The 25,519-nt window shown below is 47.4% G+C and overlaps 1 protein-coding gene across 1 annotated transcript in view; it reads left to right on the top strand.

The window, feature by feature from the left end:
• The first annotated feature begins 17,510 nt into the window (after window positions 1-17,510).
• Window positions 17,511-25,519, top strand: part of LOC133359145 (tyrosine-protein kinase SYK-like) — a 51,131-nt gene continuing 43,122 nt past the window's right edge. The window contains exons 1-3 of the mRNA XM_061577544.1: window positions 17,511-17,580; window positions 21,877-22,314; window positions 23,308-23,471. Of these exons, the coding sequence (XP_061433528.1) occupies window positions 21,880-22,314; window positions 23,308-23,471 (599 nt within the window). The 5' untranslated portion in view covers window positions 17,511-17,580; window positions 21,877-21,879. The remainder of the gene's footprint in view (window positions 17,581-21,876; window positions 22,315-23,307; window positions 23,472-25,519) is intronic.

The raw sequence follows: 25,519 nt of genomic DNA on the forward strand, positions 1-25,519 counted from the left end.
AGCCCGTGCCATGCCCGTTTAGCCCCCTCTATTTGGCCAAACAAAAGCTCTTTAGGCATGCGGTGGTTGGGCCTGCGGGCTACATGACCCAGCCAAAGCAGCCTTGCCTGCCGGAGGAGTTCACTGATGGGTCTTTGTCCAGGCATGACTGTGGCCGAGAAGACCTAAAGCTTCATGTGGAGCGACAGACCAGGTAGCTTCCACAGTGTTACACAACCGTGTTACGCAACTGTACAACACACATACATGCAGAAGAGACCCAGTTGTCCATCATTGTACGGAGAAGCGACCTCGGCACACACAACAGTGGGCCAGACTCAGTAGACCCAAGTGCTCTTTGTTGGAACATGTAGGCGAAGGAGCAGGTCCTGTGTATGTGAGGGAGCAGCACAATTGAGAGAGCTTTGCAGGTGAGGAGGAGGAGGTGGAGAAGAAGAATCTTGAACTTGACTCGAAACCGGACCAGCAGCCAGTGGAGAGATGCCAGCACAGGGGCCACGCGTCCAAGCGAGAGAATTCTGGCAGGTGCATTCTGCACGCCCCGGAGGCAACTTAACAGCGTAAGGGAGGATCCCAGCAAACAGTAAACTACAAAAGTCAATATGAGAGAACACGAACGCATGGACCAGTTTCTCAGTGTCCGACAGTGAAAGGATGGGGCGCAGCCTAGCTACATATCTAAGATGAAAAAAACCGAATCCTTAGTGACGTTGTTAATGTGCACTTCAAAGGTGACCGAGGCATCAATGACAATGCCAAGACTGAGAACAGCCGCAGTAGCAGCACCGATATTGTGGCCATCGATTGTCAGAACGACCGAACCGGTCTGGGAAAGTTGGTGTGGGGACCCAACAAGCAACCAACTTCGTCGTGTCAACATTCAACTGAAGACAATTGGATTGCATCCAAGGTTGTTTAGCTGGACATGGACCCGATTGCCTTATCGTGAGCATGGCCATGCATCTGATCGCCTTATCGTGAGACCTCCTTGTAGATGAGATGGAATCTAAAGTAAAACAGTCGGGGCGACTGATGATCCAGCACTCACTGAGTCACTCCACTCACTCGCCTCCTTGTCACTCATCTATCGCAAGCATTTTTGCCAGTGTTCCCGTGAACTGCACTCATTGTAACCTCCGCCCGTGTTGAGGACTCGGTTCTGTTAGACACTGACTGTTTTGTCTCACCCACTCACCACACCGCAGGTCACCTCACCTTTCCCTCTGCTTCTTCCCACGCACTGGTCCACTCTGGAATCCCCTGCTCCCATCATCATCCGCAACAACCTTGCTGAACTCAACACACGCGTTAACTCCGATATATTACAACTGCGATAGTGCTGACATGATAGTGCCATCTGTTGCTGGCCGCTTGACGTTTTGGGCTTTTTGACCTGTGCTCAGCCACTGCTTTCAACGAAAGTTACGCAATCTCCACACCTCTCAGCCGTGGCTCGTCGCATTTTCTCCCTGTTTGTTTAATCGCGTTCGCTAAACACACCCTAGTGGCCCCAACCATACACCATAACAATCTCATACAGCACTTTGTCAGAGGTCGTCCTCTCGATATACCCGCCACCGCCATAGAAGCTGGCTCAGCAGGGCTGTAAACGGGAGATGAGCAACCGATACATCGATGCTGATCTGAGCCAAGCAGGAAGTGATCGCTTTGACTTTCGGCTCAGGCGTCCGTAGACCGCAGGCTTGGAATTCCGTGCCAAGATAGGGGGCAAGCAACTTGGAGGTTCAGAAGAGCCAGCCGGGCGGTGAAAGTGCTGGCTGCTTAGAGGAGGGTCGAGTTATGTTCCTGGGAATGTCAGCAGCAGCAGCAGGGGCAAATGTTCAAGAGCTACATGCCAATGTCGAGGTCTGCTGGCTAAGACTTCAGCTGATAGAGGAGCTGGTGTCGTTTTGCTGTTCCTCCTCCGTTAAAGGAGCGCAGACCACAGTGGGTTACTGTACGGTCCATAGTGTGGGGTGCATGGCCACAGTTGCACTCCTGTGGCTTCCGAATTTAATTTATTTCTGGATGTATCTCGAACGGGTCTCTACGCACAGTATCTCCATGAGTCTCTATGAGTCTACATGGGCTTTACGTGCAGTCCATAGTGTGGTGTGCATGGCTACAATCGCACGACTACTCTGGATTGTTTTTGATTTATTTTCCACGTACAACGGAGCTGTGTCCATCGGCCCGCTGACGTTTTTACGCTGTAGATGGTTACAACATGACGACCGCTTGTGTTGCGATCGAGACGTCGTAGTTTTTTTTTTGTTATTTTCTTTGAATCCATCTACGTGACTTTACTGAAAGACTCAACGAATACAGCAGTGTCTTCGAGGTGGAAAAAATGTCAAAGCTAGCAGGTGTGCAGTGGATGTTGGGGTCTGAAAGGAGGAGGAAGATGTGTCATTCTGGACGCCCGACTGGGTAGCGAGCGCCGCGTGGCCGTGATGACGCGGCGTTGACCTCGGGGGATGACGCGCGGCGCGCGACCTTTCTCGGCGTAAAGGGGATTCCCGTGTTCCGGGCGTATTGTGAATCGTCAAGGGTGATCGCTCCGTCGCGGAGGGATTGTGCTTTCCGCTTTGCTGTATTCCGTGTGCAAGCGGTGGCGCAGTGATTAATCGCTACCGCGCTACGAATAGGGGCGTGCCGAATTCGATTTGGTCACTCACGGCCAAAATCAGTGGCGAATGTTTGTGCCGGTCCTGGATAAAATCAGCCTAAAACGAGTACCCCTGTGTGGTGTGTAATCAACACCCCTAGCCATGGAGATACAAAGGCGACCGGGAGTGGTTCCGGCCACACCACTCCCTCATAGGTGCTCGCCCCAACAGCCGGTGATGGTTACACAGGAATATTTTTATTTGTACTGCATATTACTCCACAAGCCATCGAAATCCCTCACAATCCTGCAATGCAACGATACAACGCTCCATCTGCATGGTGGAAGTCCGCTGGCAAGTGTATTGGTATCACCGTGTGACCTTGGCGTGGACAGCGAGGTCACCAGCGAAGTATGCTGCTGGCAAGACGCCACTGGGGCGATCAGAAGGCGCGCGTTCGAGACTCCACTTGCAAGCGTGAGCAAGTGGCATTGTCCCACAGCAAGAAGGTACCTGGGGTCCCAGATACCTTCGCTGTGTGTGTGGGGGGGGGGGGGGTGTATATTCTCACCCTGTTCTGCAGAATGTGACTGCGAGAGTGAGTTTGTGAGAGAGTGCGAGCCCTGTGGCAGTGTGCTGGTTAGCGCACTGCACTACTAACTCCGTGACCAGAGTTAAATTCCCGCTCACGACCAACAACGGTGACGATTGTCTGCACCGGACCCGAGCTTCCCCTAGGTCGGCTCAGCCTAAAATGAGTACTCGTTGCAATGTGTAAACCTCGCCACAAGCGAGACAAAGGCGGCTGGGCGTAGTGCTGTTCCTGAGTGGGTGGTGAATGAACGAGTGAGTGAGGAAGTGCGCAAATCGGTGAGTGGGTGGTGAGTGAGTTGTTTTGACCCGCAGTGTGGTGGTGGTGTTGGTGGTGGTGGTTGAGATGAAACAGTCGGAGTCTGGCAGAGGCCGAGTCCTTGGCACGAGTGGAGGACTCAAGGAGTGAAGATCACGGGAACAGGAACCGTGGCAGCAGTAGTAGCAGCGATAGAAAAGCGATAAGGAAGCAATAATGATGATGCATTTAATAAAAAAAAGCCGAACTAAAAAATAAATAACTCAGCAAAACTAAGCGTCCCCTCTCTCTCCGTGGGAGGGTTCCGCTGACTTCCCCTAAAGGTAAAGTGGTCGCTATACCGCTGCTAGCGACACAAAATTTATGTTGGTGAAACACTTTTTCATCCACGTGGTGTGGGCCGCGCGACTTGGCGGTTGGTTTTCGCAACGTGCTTTGGCTTGGCGCAGGTTTTGTATTTATGCTGCTTCGCCTCAATGTGCGCATCCGGAGTGTGGCAAGCGGGAGCTGCTGATGATGATGACGACGAAGATGATGATTATGATGATGATGCGACATTGAGCGTAACAGTTTCAGGCTGCTGACGATGATGTGCTGATGATGTGCTGATGATGTGCTGATGTGCCGACGATGATGAGGATTATAATTAAGCTGATGATGGAATGCATTGACTATAGATGGACGAATGTATAATGATGAAAATTGTCAGGTTGATTGGAAAATAAATCAATATCATGATGATAATGATGAATGTGCAATTAATTGGATGATGGTGACGATGAATTGGATCTATAATGGGTAAATTATTATGGTTTGAGATTCGGGATAGAGCTGAGATTAGGAGTAAGGTTACGGATTGAGTTGGGGTTCGGGTTAGGGTTAGAGTTGGGGTTAGCGTTATGTATATAGTTGGGGTTAGGAGTAGGGTTAGGGGTAAAGTTGGGGTTCGGAGTACGGTTAGGGGTAGAGTTGGGGTGAAGATTGGGATTAAGGCTATAGTTTTTGTTAGGAGTTTTGGTTATGGATAGAGTTGGGGTTTAGGAGTAGGGTTAGGGGTAAAGTTGGGGTTCGGAGTACAGGTTAGGGGTAGAGTTGGGGTGAAGATTGAGATTAAGGCTATAGTTTTTGTTAGGAGTAGGGTTAGGGATAGAGTTGGGGTTTAGGAGTAGGGGTAGAGTTGGGGTTAGGAGTAGGGTTGGGGATAGAGTTGTGGTTAGGAGTGGGGTTAAGGATCGAGTTGGTGTTAAGGAGTGGGGTTAGGGATAGAGTTGGAGTTTAGGAGTCGGGTTATTGATAGAGTTGGGGTTAGGGATAGAGTTGGGGTTAGAAGTTTGGGTTCGGGATAGAGTTGGTGCTGGATCTAGGAGGCGGTTGGGAGTAGAGCTGCTATAGGAGGGGTTGAGGTATCGATTCATCACCCTCGCGCGGCACTGTAAGTCGGAGCGGCGTTGCGGCGACTCGAATTCTGGAAGCACAGCGGAAGCTCGCACTGCCACCACCAACCACAGCGTGCTGTCCGCGTGCTGTCCGCGAGCTGTCCGCGTGCTGTCCGCGAGCTGTCCGCGTGCTGTCCGCGAGCTGTCCGCGGGGCTCACAGTAGTTCCCTCACGCCGTCCATTGTGATATCAAGTTACACGAGGATTGATGGACAAATATTTCCAAAGTTTTGCTGTTGCTATGATTCCGCTCCTTTACCCGGGGAAAGATCACCGAGTCTCAAGACTCTTGCGCAAAGAGGGTCCTGCTACAGCTGCTGCTGTGTGATCCCAAATGAGTGGTTTTGCAGGTAAACTGTAACTATTGCGATGTTTACATACACTTCCCCGCACCTCCGATTAGCAAGGCTGGCTACATACGGTGCGAAAGAAGTTTAACATACATACATGTTAATAGTTAATACATCTTCTTGGTTCGTTCGGTAAAGTCACGTAGAAGGGAAGTAATAAAATAATAAAAATAAAACATAATAAAATATTTATATTTAAAGCTTTCGTGACTGCAGGGATTCATCTTCTTGGTTCTTTCGGTAAAGTCACGTAGAAGGGAAGTAATAAAATAATAAAAATAAAACATAATAAAATATTTATATTTAAAGCTTTCGTGACTGCAGGGATTCATCTTCTTGGTTCTTTCGGTAAAGTCACGTAGAAGGGAAGTAATAAAATAATAAAAATAAAACATAATAAAATATTTATATTTAAAGCTTTCGTGACTGCAGGGATACATCTTCTTGGTTCTTTCGGTAAAGTCACGTAGAAGGGAAGTAATAAAATAATACAAATAAAACATAATAAAATATTTATATTTAAAGCTTTCGTGACTGCAGGGATTCATCTTCTTGGTTCTTTCGGTAAAGTCACGTAGAAGGGAAGTAATAAAATAATAAAAATAAAACATAATAAAATATTTATATTTAAAGCTTTCGTGACTGCAGGGATTCATCTTCTTGGTTCTTTCGGTAAAGTCACGTAGAAGGGAAGTAATAAAATAATAAAATAAAACATAATAAAATATTTATATTTAAAGCTTTCGTGACTGCAGGGATTCATCTTCTTGGTTCTTTCGGTAAAGTCACGTAGAAGGGAAGTAATAAAATAATAAAAATAAAACATAATAAAATATTTATATTTAAAGCTTTCGTGACTGCAGGGATTCATCTTCTTGGTTCTTTCGGTAAAGTCACGTAGAAGGGTAGTAATAAAATAATAGAAATAAAACATAATAAAATATTTATATTTAAAGCTTTCGTGACTGCAGGGATTCATCTTCTTGGTTCTTTCGGTAAAGTCACGTAGAAGGGAAGTAATAAAATAATAAAATAAAACATAATAATTATATTATTTTATTTTATTATGTTTTATTTTTATTATTTTTTATTATTTCATTACTTCCCTTCTACGTGACTTTACCGAAAGAACCAAGAAGATGAATCCCTGCAGTCACGAAAGCTTTAAATCGAAATTTAATTATTTTATTATGTTTTATTTTTATTATTTCATTACTTCCCTTCTACGTGACTTTACCGAAAGAACCAATAAGATGAATCCCTGCAGTCACGAAAGCTTTAAATCGAAATTTAATTATTTTATTATGTTTTATTTTTATTATTTTATTACTTCCATTCTACGTGACTTTACCGAAAGAACCAAGAAGATGAATCCCTGCAGTCACGAAAGCTTTAAATCGAAAAGTAAATACATACACACATATACAGCTGCGATACATCATTATTTAAATATTTCTGTATGTTGTGACTTGCATTCCCCACAACGACGCTCACAATTATTTCGTGTTAGGTATTTACTGTGCACAGTTTTCCGTAGAACTAGGACCCATGTCTAATAGAGAGTCTCCGTGGCCTGTAAACATGGGGCAGTTCACCAGCATTCGATCAAGAGATCCTGAACTCTGCTCATGAGAAGCCGAATGTCAGAACCGGTCCAGAGTTGGCTTATATTGAACTGATGCTGCTAAGATGCACTCCCGGCATGCCGCACGACTGATGAGATAGGTAGCTGACATGTGGTATGTGGAGGGACAGATCATCAGGCAGGATGGGCTTCGTGTGGATTCGTCGGTCTGATTGGCGACGCTTCTACCAAAGTTGGTCCTCAAATCATGAGCGAAGAGACGCGAGCTTCCACTCGGTACTTCCGGAGTCCTCACCTGCGCGTAAGCGACTGTTGTTATAGCGAACACAAATAATTATTGGACTCGGTGTGGAGGACACAATTAACCTAATAAAATTCGCCTTCTCTTTCCCATATCGGTCCCTTCGTGTAAAACAATAAATAAAAAACGAGTATTTGTTTAACACATCCCATCAGCCGCACGGCGTTCTGCCAGTACATCACTTCAGCAAAATTGGTTGAATGCAAGCACAACTCTGGACCGGTTTCCACATTTGGTGTTTCATCAGCAGAGTCAGACTCGTTTGACCGAATGCTGGCGAAGTGTCTGATGTGTATCGGCAAAGATCCTCTGTGCTCGATGTGGGTCTTAAGTTCCACGCTAAACTGTGCGACACACGACACGGACTAATCACGAATTAAGTGGCTGTAGTCGACACGATGCTGCCACCCCGTGGTGAGCTATATATATATTTTATGAAGGCGCTGTGGATTTTTTAATTCAGTCCCATTGTAAATTAATTTTCCGGCCACTAATTTCCTCCCGCGTGCTGTTGCGTGCTCCGTAAAGCAACGGGCAATCAACTCGGACAAGACCCTACCGATTCAGGAGTCCTGGGCTTTGTTCGGCACTTCCCGTGTGATAAAATCCTAGCCCAACACCAGCCCGAGCCTTAATCCCAAACCAAACTGATTCGCATCGCTCACTCATGGCCCATATTGTAGGTAGTGTAATCCTATAATACCCCAACGTAGCTCTAAACACTGACGCGAACACAACGATTGCACTAACCCCAGCTCTGACACCCAAATCAATCCTTATTTTGTTTATGATTCCGCCAGTTTACCGAGGGAAACCTCACAGTCTCAAGACACTTTTCAGGCAGGTCCTGCCGGGTTTTTCACAAGATGGGGCGATGTAGCGCAATGCGCTAACCATTGTGCCACCGCTCTCCAATACAGAACACACACCGAACATGAGTGTAAATGTTTTAAGTAATTGCTGAGCACAAGGCAAAATGGCCAAAACTTTGTCTGTCAGCAACAAACAGCACTCTTAAATTTGCAATAGCTATGAGTGAAAACACGTTCCTTGCATGCAGCGATGCGATTTATTCTAAGAGCTTGGGAAAAAGAGACGACGACGATGATGAAGGGAGGAGGGAATTCCAGAGCGGAGCAGGGCGAGAGAAAGTGTGTCAGTGTAAGTGTTAGTGTGAGAGTGGCAGTGTGTGTCAGTGTGAGAGTGTGTGTCAGTGTGAGAGCGTGTGTCAGTGTGGGGAGCAGTAGTGTAGCGGTTAGCGCGCTGCGCTATGAACCCAACGACCCGGGTTCGATTCCTGTTCTGGGCCTCCCCTAGGTCGACTTCGCCTTAAATGAGTACCTGGTACGGTGTGTAAACATTGCCACTGGGGAGACAAAGGCCGTCGGGCGTGGTGCTGACCACCCACCCCCTCGTCTACCGTTGCAGCCTTCATAGGTGCTCGCTAACAGCACTTGCCCCTACAGTTTAAGGCGAAACAGGGGATATTTGTTTGTTGTCAGTGTGAGAGTGTCAGTGTGAGAATGTCAGTTTGAATGACAGTGTGAGTGTCAGTATGATTGCACTGGTCTACAGCCACAATGCTTCCGAAATAAATGTAGTCCAACTTTACTAATTCTGGGTCACTGACAATGAAAATTGTGTTTTCAATTGTTGATTGACTCTTAGTTTCCAATATATGCTACTGGGTCAGTATATACGACCCTTGACTTGGGAATGGGGGAGGAAAAGTTAATTATAAAGGGAAGGCATCTTAATTTAAACCAGAAATTATTAAAATACTTATTTGACTGGATCTATGAATACATCTATGACTGGGTTTGGACAATACTTGCTTTTTGATCAAAACAATGAATGATGCAATCTGAACCTGGTATTGCATCATATATGATATTGATTGCATCATGTTATTGCTAGAGGTCATGCATGATGCAATTGTAGTGGCGTGGTTGGCCACGATCGCCACTATTCATAGCCGGCAGTACTAGCTCAGGCCAGTAGAGAGCAGAAGGGAGGTCGGACCTACTCAAGAGTGATGATGGGCAGTTGGCCCGAGGCAATCCCTGGGGGGAAACATTGGGACCAACGGTTGGGACCCGAGGCCCCCGGAAGGGAGCTGGGGGATGAGGTCATTCTCCAGGGCCTTCGAGAATTTTCTGGAAGGGAGGCGTGGCCAGGAGCGGAGTGAGCCGGGACCCTGTCTATAAGCCAGGGTCCTGAACGGCTCAGTTCAGTATCGTCCGGCTGAAGACTGAAGACCAACCTGGAGCCCTGAAGAGAAGAGGCCTGTGGGCCAAGCCGAAGCCATGGCTAGGGTGAGGCTGGAGCTGTACCAGTGAAGCTCCGAGCTTATAACCAGTGAAGACGTCAGAGAAGACTCAAGCCTCCCCCGGCAGGGTAGCCGTAGGGATAGCCAGGAGGAGAGCTAGCCGGCTACGTAGAACATCGGGTGAAGGGGCCGTTACCCCTTGAATTGCAGTTGCTAAGTTTGTAATAAATGTGCTGCCTCAGAGAAAGCTTCTTCCTGTTTATTACCCACTACACAATCATAACTAGGCTTACATCCCTCTGCTGAACAAATTGCTATTTATCAGCTCTAGAAATCATACAGTGTCATGCTCTCTTATTTGTCAATGTTTGATTTTGCAACGGGACACATTCCTCTTCAGTCAAAGTGAGCAGAGATGCCTCGTACTTATGTGAACAAAGCAGATTACTTCTGCTTTTTGTGGTGAAGTGACTTTTGCATCACAAAAGCGCAGTATAACCACTATGGTTAAGAAAGCCTATCCCCTTTATTTTGGCTGCAAAATTGGAGATCAGGACAAGATGGGGGCCCCACACATATGCTGCAACATTTGTACAACAAATCTTCGCCAGTGGTTGAACAGGAAAAGAAAATCTATGCTTTTTGCAGTGCCAATGATTTGGAGAGAGCCAACATATCATATAATCAACTGTTACTTCTGCATGGCGCCTCCAGTTGGGAAGGGTGTGTCAAAGAAGAAAAAGTGGACTGTGCATTATCCAAACACTCCAGCAGCTATACGCCCAGTACCCCACGGAGAAGGACTGCCGGTTCCTGAGGCACCAGAATTATTCTCACTTGAGTCAGACGAAGAAGAGGATGGAACTTCTAGTCCTGAACCATCAAGGTCACATGACCCAGATTTTCTCCCATTCTCCTCCTCTTAACCACACCCCATAACACAAGGTGAACTGAAAGACCTTGTCAGGGATTTGGAACTACTTAAGAGTAAGGCAGAGCTATTGGGCTCCAGACTGCAGCAGTGGAATCTTCTGGCAGTTGATGTTAGGGTTTCCATATTCCGTGACCATCAAAAGGATCTTGTCCCATTCTTCTTCATGGAAGTGATATTGTAGCCTGCAACAACATCGATGGTGTGATGGCAGCCCACATCGTTCATGATACAGATGAGTGGAGACTGTTCATTGATTAATCGAAGATGAGTCTTAAGCTGTTTTGCTGCATAATGGAAATGTTTTGCCATCAGTTCCAGTTGGTCATGCAGTCCATATGAAGGAAACTTATGACAACATGCAACAACTTTTGAGGTGCATAAACTATGACCAACATCATTGACAGGTTTGTGGCGATTTTAAGGTCGTTGCTCTCTTGTTTGGTTTGCAGACTGGATACACAAAGTACTGCTGCTTTCTCTGCGAATGAGATAGTCATGCGAGAGATTCCCCCTACATCAATACCGATTGGCCACTCCGACGGTCATTGGAGCCTGGGAAGAAACGTCTTCAGCATCCACCACTTGTTGAATCAAGAAAGATTTTGTTCTCACCCTTACACATCAAGCTGGGTCTGATGAAGAACTTTGTCAAAGCCATGGACAAAACACAAGCAGCTTTCCGTGGAAAATGTCCAAGGTTAAGTGAAGCTAAGATCACTGGCGGAGCCAGTGGGGGGGGGGGGGGGCGCCCCCCCAATTCGGCATTTTGCAACCCTCACTGCCACTGTGTAGCATATTATTATATGCCAGGGACTTCTATGAGATGATAGGACAATAGCCTGAGTCCATAATTGGCAATAAGTAACGGCAAAGCAGTTACAAGTTACTCACATAATCGTGCGCAGTTGCGTATACAGTACACGACTTCCCTGAAGGCATTCACCTTCAGTGAGCGCGATGCCGATCACACATCGTGGTTCAAATTTGACCCTCAATCGATGGCTACGCCATCGCCGCACTCGCGTCGAAAAAAAGCAAGAGGACAAATCCTCACTCACTAACAACTCCTCTATCATTTTCCATTGCTCCGCCATTGGCTAAGATAAAGGGAGGTGTCTTTGTTGGTCACACAATGACAGAGTCACAGATCTGGGCTATTATATGGAGTTATAGTTTTTTGCCTTTTGTTTCGTAATAAATTGTATTTATATAACCCTTTTTCTGATTTTTGAAGCGTTACATTAACAGGACAGGTGATATGATATCATGTCAAGCAGCGGTCGGGAACCTTTTTGACCGGGAGAGCCATAAAAGCCAAATATTTCTAAATATATTGCATTGAGAGCCATATAGTAATTTTTTACGTATAATAAATTAAATGTCTTACTTTTAATGCGACTTCTGGTGCTGCATGGTTTTGCTGATGGCCTTGTAGTCTGGTTCATACGTGGTGAGGTTGAGCTTCATGCAGGCGTGACCCGTGAAATTTATCTTCAAAACTAATTTCTGTTTACTTTAAAATGACACAGTATTATTAAGCAATATCACAAGTATTTTAAAATCAGTTCCAAACTGATTTTTTATTTTTTTATTATTATTTTTATTTTCAACTCAAAATTGTCTGGGAGCCATATGCCGTCACTGGAAGAGCCATATATGGCTCGCGAGCCATAGGTTCCCGACCGCTGATGTAAAGCAAGCATAGCCACATGAAAAACCTAGGTTTTCAATTTATGAGTAAAACTCTACTATCTACACAATATACATACACGTTAAATGTAACAAAAAACCTAAATATTTTGGGAACAGTAGTCAATCAGTTGTTGTAATTGTAATACTGGAATTCAGTCCATTAAATCCATAATAAACAGCACATTTCATCTCTGAAGCAGACGACGTCTAAAAATTTCGACCAGCGTTGCCAGTGTGTTTGTGTGTGCGTGGATGTGTCTGTGTGTTCGTTTGTGTCTTTGTTTTGTGCGTGTCAAGTCTCAACAAGGCGTCTCATAGACGCTGGAGGACAAACGACTCCCTCTCTCTCCTCCTCACCTCAGCGTTTATATTTCATACAAATGAACGTTCCAATAAACCAATTAGTCAGTTAACAGGTGTGGTTCTTAATTACGAAGAGACGTTAATTAGGGCCCATTCAGTCACCCTGTGATAACCAACCGGTTATATCCCAGACGTGGCCGCGAGATGGCGGGACCACCTTACAGCCTGATCTAACGTCATTACAGGGCCGCATTTAAACCTTCCCTCAATGCTTTTTCTACTCAGTCAACCCCCCCCCAGCTGTTCTGTGTGAGACGTGGGTCCCAGTTGCACACACGACTCGACACAGAACGATAGTCGTGGTGAAGATGATCAGCAAATTCGCCTCCTGCTGTCCCTCAACATAAAACAAAGACTGATCGCGTATTGTTTTACACATTCCGTCATCCACATGGCCTTCAGGACTCCGGACTGGCTTTGGCATTCGGTGTCTCATGGGCAGAGTCAGGGTCGCTTGAGCCAGAGCTGCCAGACGTCCATAGGCAAGGCCCTCTCTGGTTGATAGGGGTCCTCGTGAGGACGAGACAAACCGTCTGGCTCGTGCCTGATACAAGTGATTCCGTGGCCACAAGTGGTTTATCATTTGAGGTAAAAGTGGAAATTGTATTGCCACGTGAAAACGAATTGTCACAGTAAGTGTGCACTTTAACACGAAGACTTTCGGGGCCGATATCATCCATAATATAGTTTTTGGGTTGTATATAAATGTTTCGTTAAAATCCGCCACCACCAGACACAGCCAACTAGTAAGGGTTGTTACGTAAACAGAACGTGGCCAACTCGTCACTAGTACAGCACACCGGTGTGTTGGAGAGCCAAGCCACAACATTTGCAATCTGTGTAACAATTTATTATTATTTTTTTGTTCCTGGGTAGTAAGTGTTATTTCCTAATTGCTTATGCCTCAAAAGTACAGAAAATGGCTATTATTTCCCATAAACTTTGCTTTTGTGACTAGGACAGTAATATTTAGAAATTTACCTCATTTTTTTGAACTTTCCAGATAGATGCAGTGCTGAGTAAACTTGGAGTAACTTCTAGAACATTCTAGAACTTTCTAGTAATATAAATAGTAGTATAAATACAGGGGTCTTTTGCCCACCAGTTCAGTTTAGTTCCAGCTGCCTACGTGGATACATATCTGCATTTTTCTGAGATGTCATCAAGAGGCTGCAAGCATCCGGCAGACGCATTTTGCTATTTCTGCGGCCAATTTATCAAGACAAGAGCGAAAAACTACTCTGTGGAAGCATCTGCTAAGATGTGTGAGGCCTACAAGGCATATTTCGGCATGCCTGTTGGGGATCAAGACAAACTCTGGGCATCTCATTTCACCTGCGAGGAATGCAAAAATGGTTGCTCAGAATTTTACAATGGTTGCTCAGAATTTTATGTTATAAAATTTGTAAAAAAAAAAATTATAAAGTTTATTTTTATTTTTAAATGTTTTACAATTTTCAATGGTTTTGAAAAAACATATCACATATGAAAAATGTTGCGAGAATCTCTTACACATTAGTCATGGGTAAAATAAATGTATTTTTGTGGGATGGTACAGAGAGGAAAAGAGAGCCGTGAAGTTCGCTATCCCATGAATTTGGCAGGAACCCACTGACCACTCAAGCAACTGCTACTTCTGCATGGTGGACCCTTCCAAACCTCGGACTGGCAAGAACACACCTGCTATCACGTATCCGGACCTTCCTTCATCCATCACCCCGGCGTCACACTGCCATGAGCTCCCCGTACCCACTCCTCCGGGGAGAGAGCAGCCGTCTTGAGAAGAGAGCAGCAAGTCAGAGAGCGAGGAAGACGTCGTAGATCCAGATGACAATTTCAGAGGTGGAGCTGAGGAGAGAAACCCATACTACCCGAACCAAAAACACCTCAACGACTTGACCAGAGATGGTTGTTCTCACCAAGTCCAATGCCGAGCTTTTAACGTCTAGGCTCAAGCAGTGGAACTTGTTGGGTGAAATATTCTTTGGTTCTTTCGGTAAAGTGACGTAGAAAAAAAAATAAAGTGAATAAAAATAAAATAGAATATTTTAATAATTAAAACGAAAAAACCATTAATGTAGACTATAGCCTGGTTTTTAAGCTGGTGAGCAAATTGGCAATCTATAATGTAGACTGTAGCAATGGTTATTAAACTGACTGAGCGCACTGATAGTCTATAATATAGACTTATTCTGGTTCTTTCAGTAATACAAATAAAATAAGAATAAAAATTAAAGAACCAGGCTACAGTCTACATTATAGACTGACAGTACGCTCACCAAGGTTAAAAACCAGGCTACAGTCTACATTATAGACTGCCAGTACACTTACCCAGCTTAATAACCATTGCTACAGTATAAATGAATGACTGCCAGTACACTCACTCCGATTAAGAACCAGGCTACAGTCTACATTATAGACTGTCATTACACTCACCCAGCTTAATAACCTATTGCTACAGTCTACAATATAGACTGCCAGCACACTCACCAAACTTAATAACCAGGCTACAGTCCACATTGGAGATTGCCAGTACACTCACTCCGATTAAGAACCAGGCTACAGTCTACATTAAGTTTCGATTTAAAGCTTTCGTGACTGCAGGGATTCATCTTCTTGGTTCTTTCGGTAAAGTCACGTAGAAGGGAAGTAATAAAATAATAAAAATAAAACATAATAAAATAAAATAATTCTCACGACGTTTCGGCAACAACGCAAGCAGCCGTCCTCAGGTGAAGAATGAAACACCACCAAGCTTGGAGTGTATATTTAAGCTGGTTTGGAGGGGGGGAGGTGGGAAGAAGAGCGCCTTGACAAAATAATTTGCATATCAAGAGGAATTTAGCATATGGAAAATGCGTAGGAGGTGGGCGGGGGGGTTCAAATTAATATTATGCCCGTGCATTATGCAGGATTAGCAGCATCAAAGGGAGGGGGAAGGGGGGTAGCATTAACAAAGGAAAGGAATCTTAATAGTATGTAGCTGCAGTTACTAAACAACCACGTAGAAAACTAAAGTATAAACTACATAAACAACTAAAGTATAAACTACATAGCATCATCAGTATACTTACTATACTCTATAATAAGCTGAGTTACTAACAGTAAGTAATACATTACAATTCTACGTCGTAAAAATTATATAATATGCTTCCAGCTAAACTTTATTCTCTTACATCACACGAGTCTACACCGTACTGCCATAGACAAACCCAACAGTATATCACTGGCCTGGTCACAAAAGCAAAGTTTGTGGGGAATAATAGCCATCTTTCTACTTTTTAGGCATAAGAAATTACAAAATAACACTTACTACCCAGGAACAAAAATTGTGTTACATAGTGTTATCAAAATAAGTTGAGTGTCCTTGTTGGCACGCTGTACTGGTGACGAATTGGCACGTTCTGTTTACGTGACAACCCTTACTCGTTGGCTGTGTCGGGTGGTGGCGGGTTCGAACGACACATTTATATATTTACGCGATCTAACCCCAAAAACCTCTATTATGGAAGTGTGCACTTGCTGTACATGCCAAATTCACGCTAATTACTGCCACAACCTGTGCTAATCGGGAGGTAATCTACGCCGCCTGTCGGCTGTCGCATGGCTGACCGCTAATTGCACAGCGTGCACTGAAAGCACAGCAGCAGCAAGCAGGACGCCTCGTGCTCACCGCAGCTCCATTCTCAAGCACGATGACAGCGGCGGCAACGTACAGGAGCTCAACGCCCATGTCGAGGTTTGCTGCTGGCCACGACGAGAATCGAGCGCTTCAGGAGAGAGAGTCCGTGTCGTTTTACTGCGCAGCGCATTCCAAGATTGTCGCCGTGACCGTGCATCGTGAGGGCGCGGCGTGGCAAGTGCTGGGTGTGGATGCACCACACGCCGCCGAACTGGCGAAGCGTAAATCCCCGTTGTGTTCAGAGCAATCTGCTGCTGCTGCTCAAATCGGCATCAGGGCATCAGAGCTCAACCTCCTCCTGTTGGCAGCCCTGTGGAGCCAGTGGTGGGAATTTTGTCTTCCTATCGTGGGGCCAGATAGGAACGACCTCTTGACTCGGCAGTTGGGAAAGGTTATTTTACTTGTAATTCTACCTGTGGTGGAGTAGAGTGCGTGTACGGCCACCGCTTCCAAGACGTCTGGAAGAGTAGACCAAATGGATATTCTAGAGGGTCTCTTTGAAGTGGAGGCGCTTGCGCCAGCGGTGAAGAAGCAATCGCCTTGACACACAACCTCGACCTTGATATCACACACAACTTTGACCTTGATATCACACACAACCTTGATATTACACACAACCTCGACCTTGATACTACACACAGCCTTGATATTACACACAACCTCGACCTTGATATCACACACAACTTTGACCTTGATATCACACGCAACCTTGACCTTGATATCACACACAGCCTTGACCTTGATATCACACGCAACCTCGACCTTGTTATTACCCACAATCTCGACCTTGATACTACACACAAACTTGATAATACACACAGCCTCGACTCAGCACATCTGAGGGCTTGTAGAGGCCTTAATTGGCTGAGGACGACTGTATACCGAAGGTGCATATACGTACACGTATCGAAGATATGTCGCGCAGCATGCGTAGCCTGTTGGAGCAAGTGCCGTCAGCGGGCATCTATTAAGGTTAAACCAGCACACGAGGGAGTGGATTGGCCAGTACCACGCCCGACCGCCTTTATCTCCCCATTAGTGATGCTTATTACACACCGCACAATGCACTCAGTTTAAGACTGAGTCTACCTAGTGGAGGCCCATGACCTATTGCAATGTGTATCGCTGATGTTGGCCGTGAGCGGGAATCGATCTCGGGTCCTCGTGCTCCTAGCGCAGTGCGCTAATCACTGTGCCACCACTCTTCAAATGCGGTACATACCGTCACGCGCGTAACACGCACGCACATGCATATACATACATCCAAACGTGCAGAAACACACACAAACACATTCCTGGTGCCAATAACACACTGCACTGGGTACGCACTCAATTGAGGCTGAGTCGACCTCGGGGCGGGGAAGTTTGGCTGGTTTAGGGCCGGCCAGTTCAGATATCACGCGGCGCCACTGATGTTATCCGTGACTTGGACTCAAACTCACGCCCCCAGCACGCACTCGCATAGACTCGCCCAGGAGCAGATGCCACGTGTTTAACAGCAGCCAGGGGGTAAGTCGTTCTCATCATCAACTCACCTTTACAATTCGTTGCAATTAATCACCCACCGGCTAATTAACACGCGCGCGCGCGACTCTTGCTTGATGTCTGGGTCAAGGTATTTTACGCCGCTCACGGGGAGCCCGGGGCGGGGGGGGGTCCTCGGTTACCCGTGGGGTGTCGAGCGGACCCGCCACGCGCCGCTGGGACTTTGGGGGCTTCCCAGTCAAGAGGATACCGAATCTCTTTCTGGCACGGCGTTAATTGAGCCAATTATAGAGGCAGCCGCCTTAATCGACAACCATGTGTTGAGATGTAAATGTGGTCGACGTTAAAGAAAACAAGAGCTTATTTTCATCTGAAAAATGTTAGGGCCAAATCGGTCAATCCACTGCTGGACGAAGGCCTCCCCCCAAGCCTCCGCAACCATTACCTCCCTCTTCTCGCGATGTTGCGATGTCGCAGTCCGCCCGGGACTTGTACTCTCATTACGCGCAGGGTATTTGGCCATACTTCACCACGCTGGTCGATGCTCTTTTCTCAAAATGGGGTTAGCAGTTGTAGGGGGGGAGCGTCTAGAACCGGTTCAGATGTCCCCAGTTCGCTACTGATGTTAGCCGTGGCATGGAAATCGAACGCAGGCTCGCTAGGTCCATGGCGGAGTGCGATAACCACTGCGCCACCGCCCAAACGACAGTCCAAGCCGTACTGAGAAAGAACCCCAGGTGATCGTTGGTGAGGAGTGTGGGGTCGTGGCGATGGTGATGATGATGTAAATTACATCTTTAAATAATATTCCGTGGTGTAAACTGCATGCAGAGGAAAAGCTCCCAGACCATCAGCTCACAAGAACTGCACGCGTGGCCGTTTTGTCATTTAGTCCACCAAACGCAAAGATGTGACCGTCCCGTGCAGTTCTCTCGAACTGGTGGTCTGGACAAGACTGACGGCTCCTGTACGTGCGATGATGCTGCACACCCGTGTGTGTGTTGGTGGGCGCACGTGGCGACATCTGAACTATCTCGCCTGCTATACAAGAGGTCGTGGGTTCGATCCCGACACTGATGCCTGCTGCTGTATATTTAGAGTTTGCGTGTCTCTCTCCCCATGGCCGCTGAGGTTTTTCTCCGGGTTCTCCGCTTTTTCCCTCCACATTTAGAAACATGCGTTTGAGTATTTGGCTGCTACTATAAATTCTCACGTGACAAGCTACTTTGTTGAGTTATCATGTGTGGCCAGGTCGCTTCTGAAAAGACCTGTACAGTTCAATGGGCCGTACCTGGTAAAATAAACAAAAAGTGTTTGTCTAGAATTTGCTTCAAGGCTGCACTCACGTTTATACTGTGATGAGTCTTCTCGTCATTGACAGATGTTGAACAAATACAAAATAGCCCAACACATTCGCCCATAACAGCGATACTGACGGGCGTGTCGAGTATTCGTTTCGTCTGCGCTTGTTTGTTGAACTTCTTCCGTACCGTACGTAGCCAACCGTGCTAATCGGAGGTGCACCGGTGCCTACGCAGATGTAGCAGCATCACCACCACCAGCTAGAATTCGTTCACATTTCGATGCACGTGTCGTTGTCGGACCAAGGACACACGACGATTGTGTCTGCTCGAGATGTCGCTCCGGGTTTGTCGTCGCGATCTCCCCGGGAGCGCTGCTCGGCGGAGTGCCTCGCAGCAGTGGCAACAGAGAGGCGGGCAGGGCGCAGCGCTCGAGCAAGGCTGTGCCTGACAATGAACATCGCCATTCCGATGATCCTCAAGGAGGAGGAAGCTGTTTTAATCAGTGCGCACTTTTGCCCGCCGTGGCACGCGGGTGGGAAGCGTGGATATTGTTAAAGAACGTGTAACGAAAGCCGAGAATTGCGCATAGAAGCGTGAGGAGAGAGGCCGAGCCTTTGAAGTACGCCGAGAGGCACAGAGAGAAGCAGGCGGATGAGAGAACGCGCGCCGGTTGGAGTCATCGCATTGACCGTGAAGGGGAGTGAGTGGAGGAATCGACAGCAGGACGCGGCACGGAGAGGCAGCCGAGAGGGAGTCCACCGTGGAGACGGAGCGATGACATCGGCTCGCGTGTAGGAGCAAGACGGATTGTGGAATCGCACGGCCGTGAGGGGAATGGGGATGCCTTCATCCAGCAGTTGATTGACCACGGCTCATGTTGATGATGATGTTTGCGTTAACCCAATGCCAACGCGAACAGAGCGAAGGAGGCATTGGAGAACCTGTTTATACACTTACCATGATAATCATTTATTAAGCACACGTTCATGTATATACGCTTAATAGTTAATATTCACTGACAAATAAACGCAATTAATCATCGCGTGCGCCAACAATTTACTGTAAGAACGTTGGAAAATCGTCCTCGCCCGAGAAATACAAAATGTTGATGTAGTCCATCGGCCGAGCGGCCTTCGAGATCAATACGATCCAGTTCGCTGGTTTAAGCACAACAACTCTGGGCCGGTTTCGATCCTCTAGGTCTCATCAGCAGTTCGTCAGCCTTGTTTAACAAATGCTGCTCGATTCCCAGATGTTATTGGTAAGAGCGCTCCGTATAAACCATGGGGCCCCATTCGACCTCACAGCAAATTCTTAAAGCTTTCCAAACGGCACATCGCTGCCCGACCAGTTTACGAGATTTCCGAGGAGATCCGATGAGATCAGGTGAATTCGTTTTTGTTGTTGCCATCGGTTAAACCATTGAAACTTTCGCGAAATTCATCATCGGCGTCGCAGCAGCCGCGTTCCGCTATTTCCACCGCGCTGCACAACGTGCCATAATTGTGTTATCATTTGCCACATACGCCTCATTCTGTTCCTTCCTCACAGACCCCCCCCCACCCCCCACAGATCCTCATGCTCGATAGCCGGGCCGGGCCTGACGCGCGCGCAAACAGCCCTGACGATAACGCCAGCCGCACTCCTCTGTGTGTGTGTGTGCGCGGGCACGTCACTGCTACTCACCATCATTATTCCTGTTCCACAATATAATTCATAATGTAAGAGGCAGGGCTTTGGAGCTCAGCGCTGTTGTGTCAGAAGAACAATTCTTATGCAACGAAAGCTCGCGATTTGATCTGCGCTGAAAGCGAGAATAATTGTCGCGGTAAGAGCTCGTACGGTACATCACGTGAGAGTGATTTGTTTGGCCTGACAACATAACTTGGCCTGACAACATAACTTCGGCGAGATTCTTACGAGGCCTCGCCTAAAAATCAATGATGAATCATAGTTCAAAAGTGTTATTTGGGGACGTTTCCGTGATGGTTGAGACATTGATTGTTGTGGCGTAAGGCGCTTTGAGTTTTTCGATGTTTTTCAAGTGCCGTATCAATACACAAATTCTGATGACTATCAATAATACTCATCAATACCAAAACAAATATTCATGAACGTCACCATTCCTTCCCGTGCAGATCGCTTAATCCAATGAGCCCTCGCTCACTTCGCCAAGCGCTCACTCTGAGTAGAGGACGTCTGAAGGGGGTTGATTGATCGCGATGAGATGGAGCCAGAACATTTGTGAAGCTTCTACTGGGCTAGGTGGCTTGTGAAGGACGGGAGAGAGCACAGCAAGTAGGTTGCGGATGGTGTCCTCAGAAGATATCGCTGCGCAGAAGCTTTTGAGTGGGCCAAGTTTTCTGGGTTCCCCTCCACATATAAACCGTCTTTGCTCAAACAGCTGGGACAAACCCTTTTTGAAATTGAGGTCTTCAGACTCAATAATAGTGTTACTGTCAACCGCACGCACAAATCCCACTCAGGAAACAGATGAACAAATAAACAAACAAATAGGCTGTCAATAAAATGTCTCCCAGCAGAATTGGCTTAAGCAGAAAACTCTGGGCAGGTTTTATTTTTTTCTGAGCATCATCAGCGGGCGTGCGGCAAGTCGAATACACGCCTCTGTGCTGGCTGATGTTACAGGGCAACTGAACTTGCCCAACGTTTCGCGCAGCACCCTCTTGAAAATAAGCATTGAAACTGGCCACGACACTCGTTGCTACTGCTCCTGCCACAGTAACGCGCACATGCCGTTGGCGCTCATCCCACAGAGCACCCCCTGAGTGGTAGCTGCTCAACAGCGGTATGCAGGAGGCAAGGGGAAGATGCAGCGGATGATGTGGTGGTGAGTTGATTGGTGCTGATGGCAGCCGAGGTGATTGGTGCTGGTGGTGTTGTTGTTGTGAGTGGTGTTGGTGGTTGAGATGTTGGTTGAGATCGTAATATTGGTGATTGAGGTGGTGCTGATGGTGTTGGCTCACCATCCCACCTCTGTGTGCCCACCACGCAGACGATGTCCACCGACACCGAGTCTCTATCCTACTACTATGGCTTCATCACTCGCAAGGAGGCCGAGCGCTTCCTCAAGCGGGGCCGCCGGGACGGCTGCTACCTCCTCAGGGCCAGCCGCAGCCACCTGGGCGGCTTCGTGCTGAGCGTGCGCTACCGGAGGGGCCAGTGCAAGCACTACCCCGTGGTGCGCACGGGAGGAGGCCGCTTTGCCATCGCGGGCGAGGCGGCCACCACGCTGGAGGAGGACGGCGTGGGCGCCGAGCACGCGAGCCCCTCCGATTTGTGCTCCTACCACTGCCTCGTGGCCGACCGCCTCTGCTGCGTGCTCACGGACGCCGTGCAGAGGCCGCCCGAGTTCAAGCCCGGCTCCCCGCTCTTCGACGTCGTCAAGGAGAAGACGCTCCGCGCATACGTGCGCGACAACTTAGGCCTGCAGGTGAGCGCTGTGGTGGGGGTGATGCGGTGGGGGTGCTGTGGGGTGAGTGTTTTGGGGTGAGTGTTTTGGGGTGAGTGTTTTGGGGTGAGTGTTTTGGGGTGAATGCTGTGGTGAGTGTTTTGGGGTGAGTGTTTTGGGGTGAGTGTTTTGGGATGAGTGTTTTGGGGTGAGTGTTTTGGGGTGAGTGTTTTGGGGTGAGTGTTTTGGAGTGAGTGTTTTGGGGTGAGTGTTTTGGGATGAGTGTTTTGGGGTGAATGCTGTGGTGAGTGTTTTGGGGTGAGTGTTTTGGGATGAGTGTTTTGGGTTGAGTGTTTTGGGATGAGTGTTTTGGGGTGAATGCTGTGGTGAGTGTTTTGGGGTGAGTGTTTTGGGGTGAGCGCTGTGGAATGGATGGATCAAGTCCGATGAAGATTATACTGATACACTAGACACGCGTCCTTGTCAATGTACACGCGAGTGCGATCATCGCACCGTCGAATAGCACGGTTAACACGGTTAATACGGTGCGAAATAAATTCAACATACATGTACATAATCATCCTAAATCTAACTTATTGTTTTATGAAACTTAATGTAACTGTGAAGGTTCTTTTAAAGTCTAATTTGTCCGCGCCGACTTTCAAAACAGGGAACTCATTTTATATAATTTGTATACTCTTTGGTTCTTTCGGTAAAGTCACGTGGGCAGAAAATAAAATAAATCACGACGTTTAGGGCGCAACACGTCCATCATCACGTGATGATGGACGCTTGTGTTGTGCCCGAAACGTCGTGATGCATTTTATTTTATAACTACGTGACTTTACCGACAGAACCAAAGAGTATGGATTCCTGCAGTCACGAAAGCTTCAAATCAATATAATTTTTGTTTGTGCAGAATTTTTTTATTTCTCTTGCAAATGAAACTCTTTGTCCCTCGAGACTCTCCTGGTTCAACAAAACACACTCGACACGTTTTGTTGTTGTTGCTGATATTGTTGATGTTGTTGTCAGGGCGAGGCGCTGGAGGAGTACCTGAGAACGCGGGGCCACGAGCTGGAGCCCATGGTGGTGTCGACGCTGCACGAGCAGATGGCGTGGTTCCACCGCAGGATAACGCGCAGGGAGGCCGAGGCCAGGCTGATGCGGGGCGGCCACGCCAGCAACGGCACCTTCCTGTAAGCCCCGACTCTAGCCCTATCCTATAACGTGAAGCGTGGAAGGCTGGCAGGAGGTCACGCTTGCAGTTGTCATTAGTTGAGTGACTGAGATGACTGCAGATGTAACACACGTGCCCCCATTGTGTCAAGTTGCACACAAAGGACACGCAAGCACAGACACACTCACACACAATCCCAACAGAAATGTACGTATACACGTACACTCAACATTTACCTCCGTACAGCCTAAACAGACAGTGCTGTTAGCGAGCACCTACGAAGGCCGGCACGGCACACGAGGGGGTGGGTGGCCAATACCACGCCCGGCCGTCTTTGTCTCCCCAGTGGGGATGTTTACACAACGCACCAAGTACTCATCTGAGGTTGAATCTACCTAGGAGAGGCCCATAGCCAGTTCAAATATTCTGTACTGTTTCGATTTAAAGCTTTCGTGACTGCAAGGATTCATCTTCTTGGTTGTTTCGGTAAAGTCACGTAGAAGGGAAATAATAAAAGAATAAAAAGTAAAACATAATAAAATACAATTCTCACGACGTTTCGGCCACAACGCAAGCAGCCGTCCTCAGGTGAAGAACAGGTCTGTCGGAAAGACAGCGTCTGAATGAGCTTGCGTTGTGGCCGAAACGTCGTGAGAATTGTATTTTATTATGTTTTATTTATTATTTTATTATTTCCCTTCTACGTGACTTTACCGAAAGAACCAAGAAGATTTTGTACTGTTATTTATTGTGCGCGGGAATCAAACTCGGGTGGTCGGGTTTGTGGCGCAGCGCGCTAACCACTGCGCCACCGCCCCCCACACGTGGAGACAAAGATCCCCCGTATAGCCTTCACAGACTGTAGGGGCAAGTGCTGTTAGCGAGCACCTGTGAAGGCCAGAACGGTACACGAGGGGGTGGGTGGCCAGCAACCACGCCCGACCGCCTTTGTCTCCCTAGCGGCGATGTTTACACACCGCACCAGGTACTCATTTGAGGCTGAGTCGACCTAGGGGAGGCCCAGGACCGGTTCAGATAATCGTCACTGGTGTTTGCCGTGAGCGGGAATCGAACCCGGGTCGCCAGGTTCGTAGTGCAGCGCGCTAACCACTGCGCCACCGCTCCCCACACATGGAGACACAAACATACTCACACACGCCCACGTACTCTCAAGATACTCAACCCAAGGGCATGACCAATCTCGCCAAAAATTACCCAATCTTCTAAAATTACCTCCGTGTATTCCTGCCCCCATCCACCCACCCACCCAGCCATCCCCTCCCCTCCTTACGCACACGTATGCAGAGTAGAGTCGTTAAGCAATGGGGTTTCTGTGTCACCAGTAACCGCTCACAATGATTATGCGGTATCATTACTGGTTCACCGCACATATACACGCCGCGTGTCTGGATGTTTGACTTAGCAACGAAGGCAGCTGCCACATCGGTGTTGATGAGTTATTTCTAGATTTGAAGCTTTCGTGACTGCAAGGATTCATATTCTTAGGGTTTTTTCGGTAAAGTCACGTAGGTAAAAAATAAAATTAAAATAATAAAAGTAAAATAAAAATCACGACGTTTCGGAGGCAACACAAGCTTCCGTCTTCAGGTGGAACCGTCACAGCACGATTGCCGTATCAAGTAAGAAAAAATCTTACTTGATACGAGGTAGGCCTATCTCACCCACTCACTCACCCACTCACCTACTCACCCACTCACTCACCCACTCACGCACTCACCTACTCACCCACTCACTCACCTAGACACATACCTACTCACCCACTCACTCACCCACTCACCTACTCACCCACTCACTTACCCACTCACCTACTCACCCACTCACTCACCCACTCACGCACTCACCTACTCACCCACTCACTCACCTAGACACATACCTACTCACCCACTCACTCACCCACTCACCTACTCACCCACTCACTTACCCACTCACCTACTCACCCACTCACTCACCCACTCACGCACTCACCTACTCACCCACTCACTCACCTAGACACATACCTACTCACCCACTCACTCACCCACTCACCTACTCACCCACTCACTCACC

The sequence above is a fragment of the Lethenteron reissneri genome, chromosome 64 (assembly GCF_015708825.2).
Source record: "Lethenteron reissneri isolate LAM-NWPU_2019-01 chromosome 64, ASM1570882v1, whole genome shotgun sequence".
Lineage (NCBI taxonomy): Eukaryota > Metazoa > Chordata > Hyperoartia > Petromyzontiformes > Petromyzontidae > Lethenteron > Lethenteron reissneri.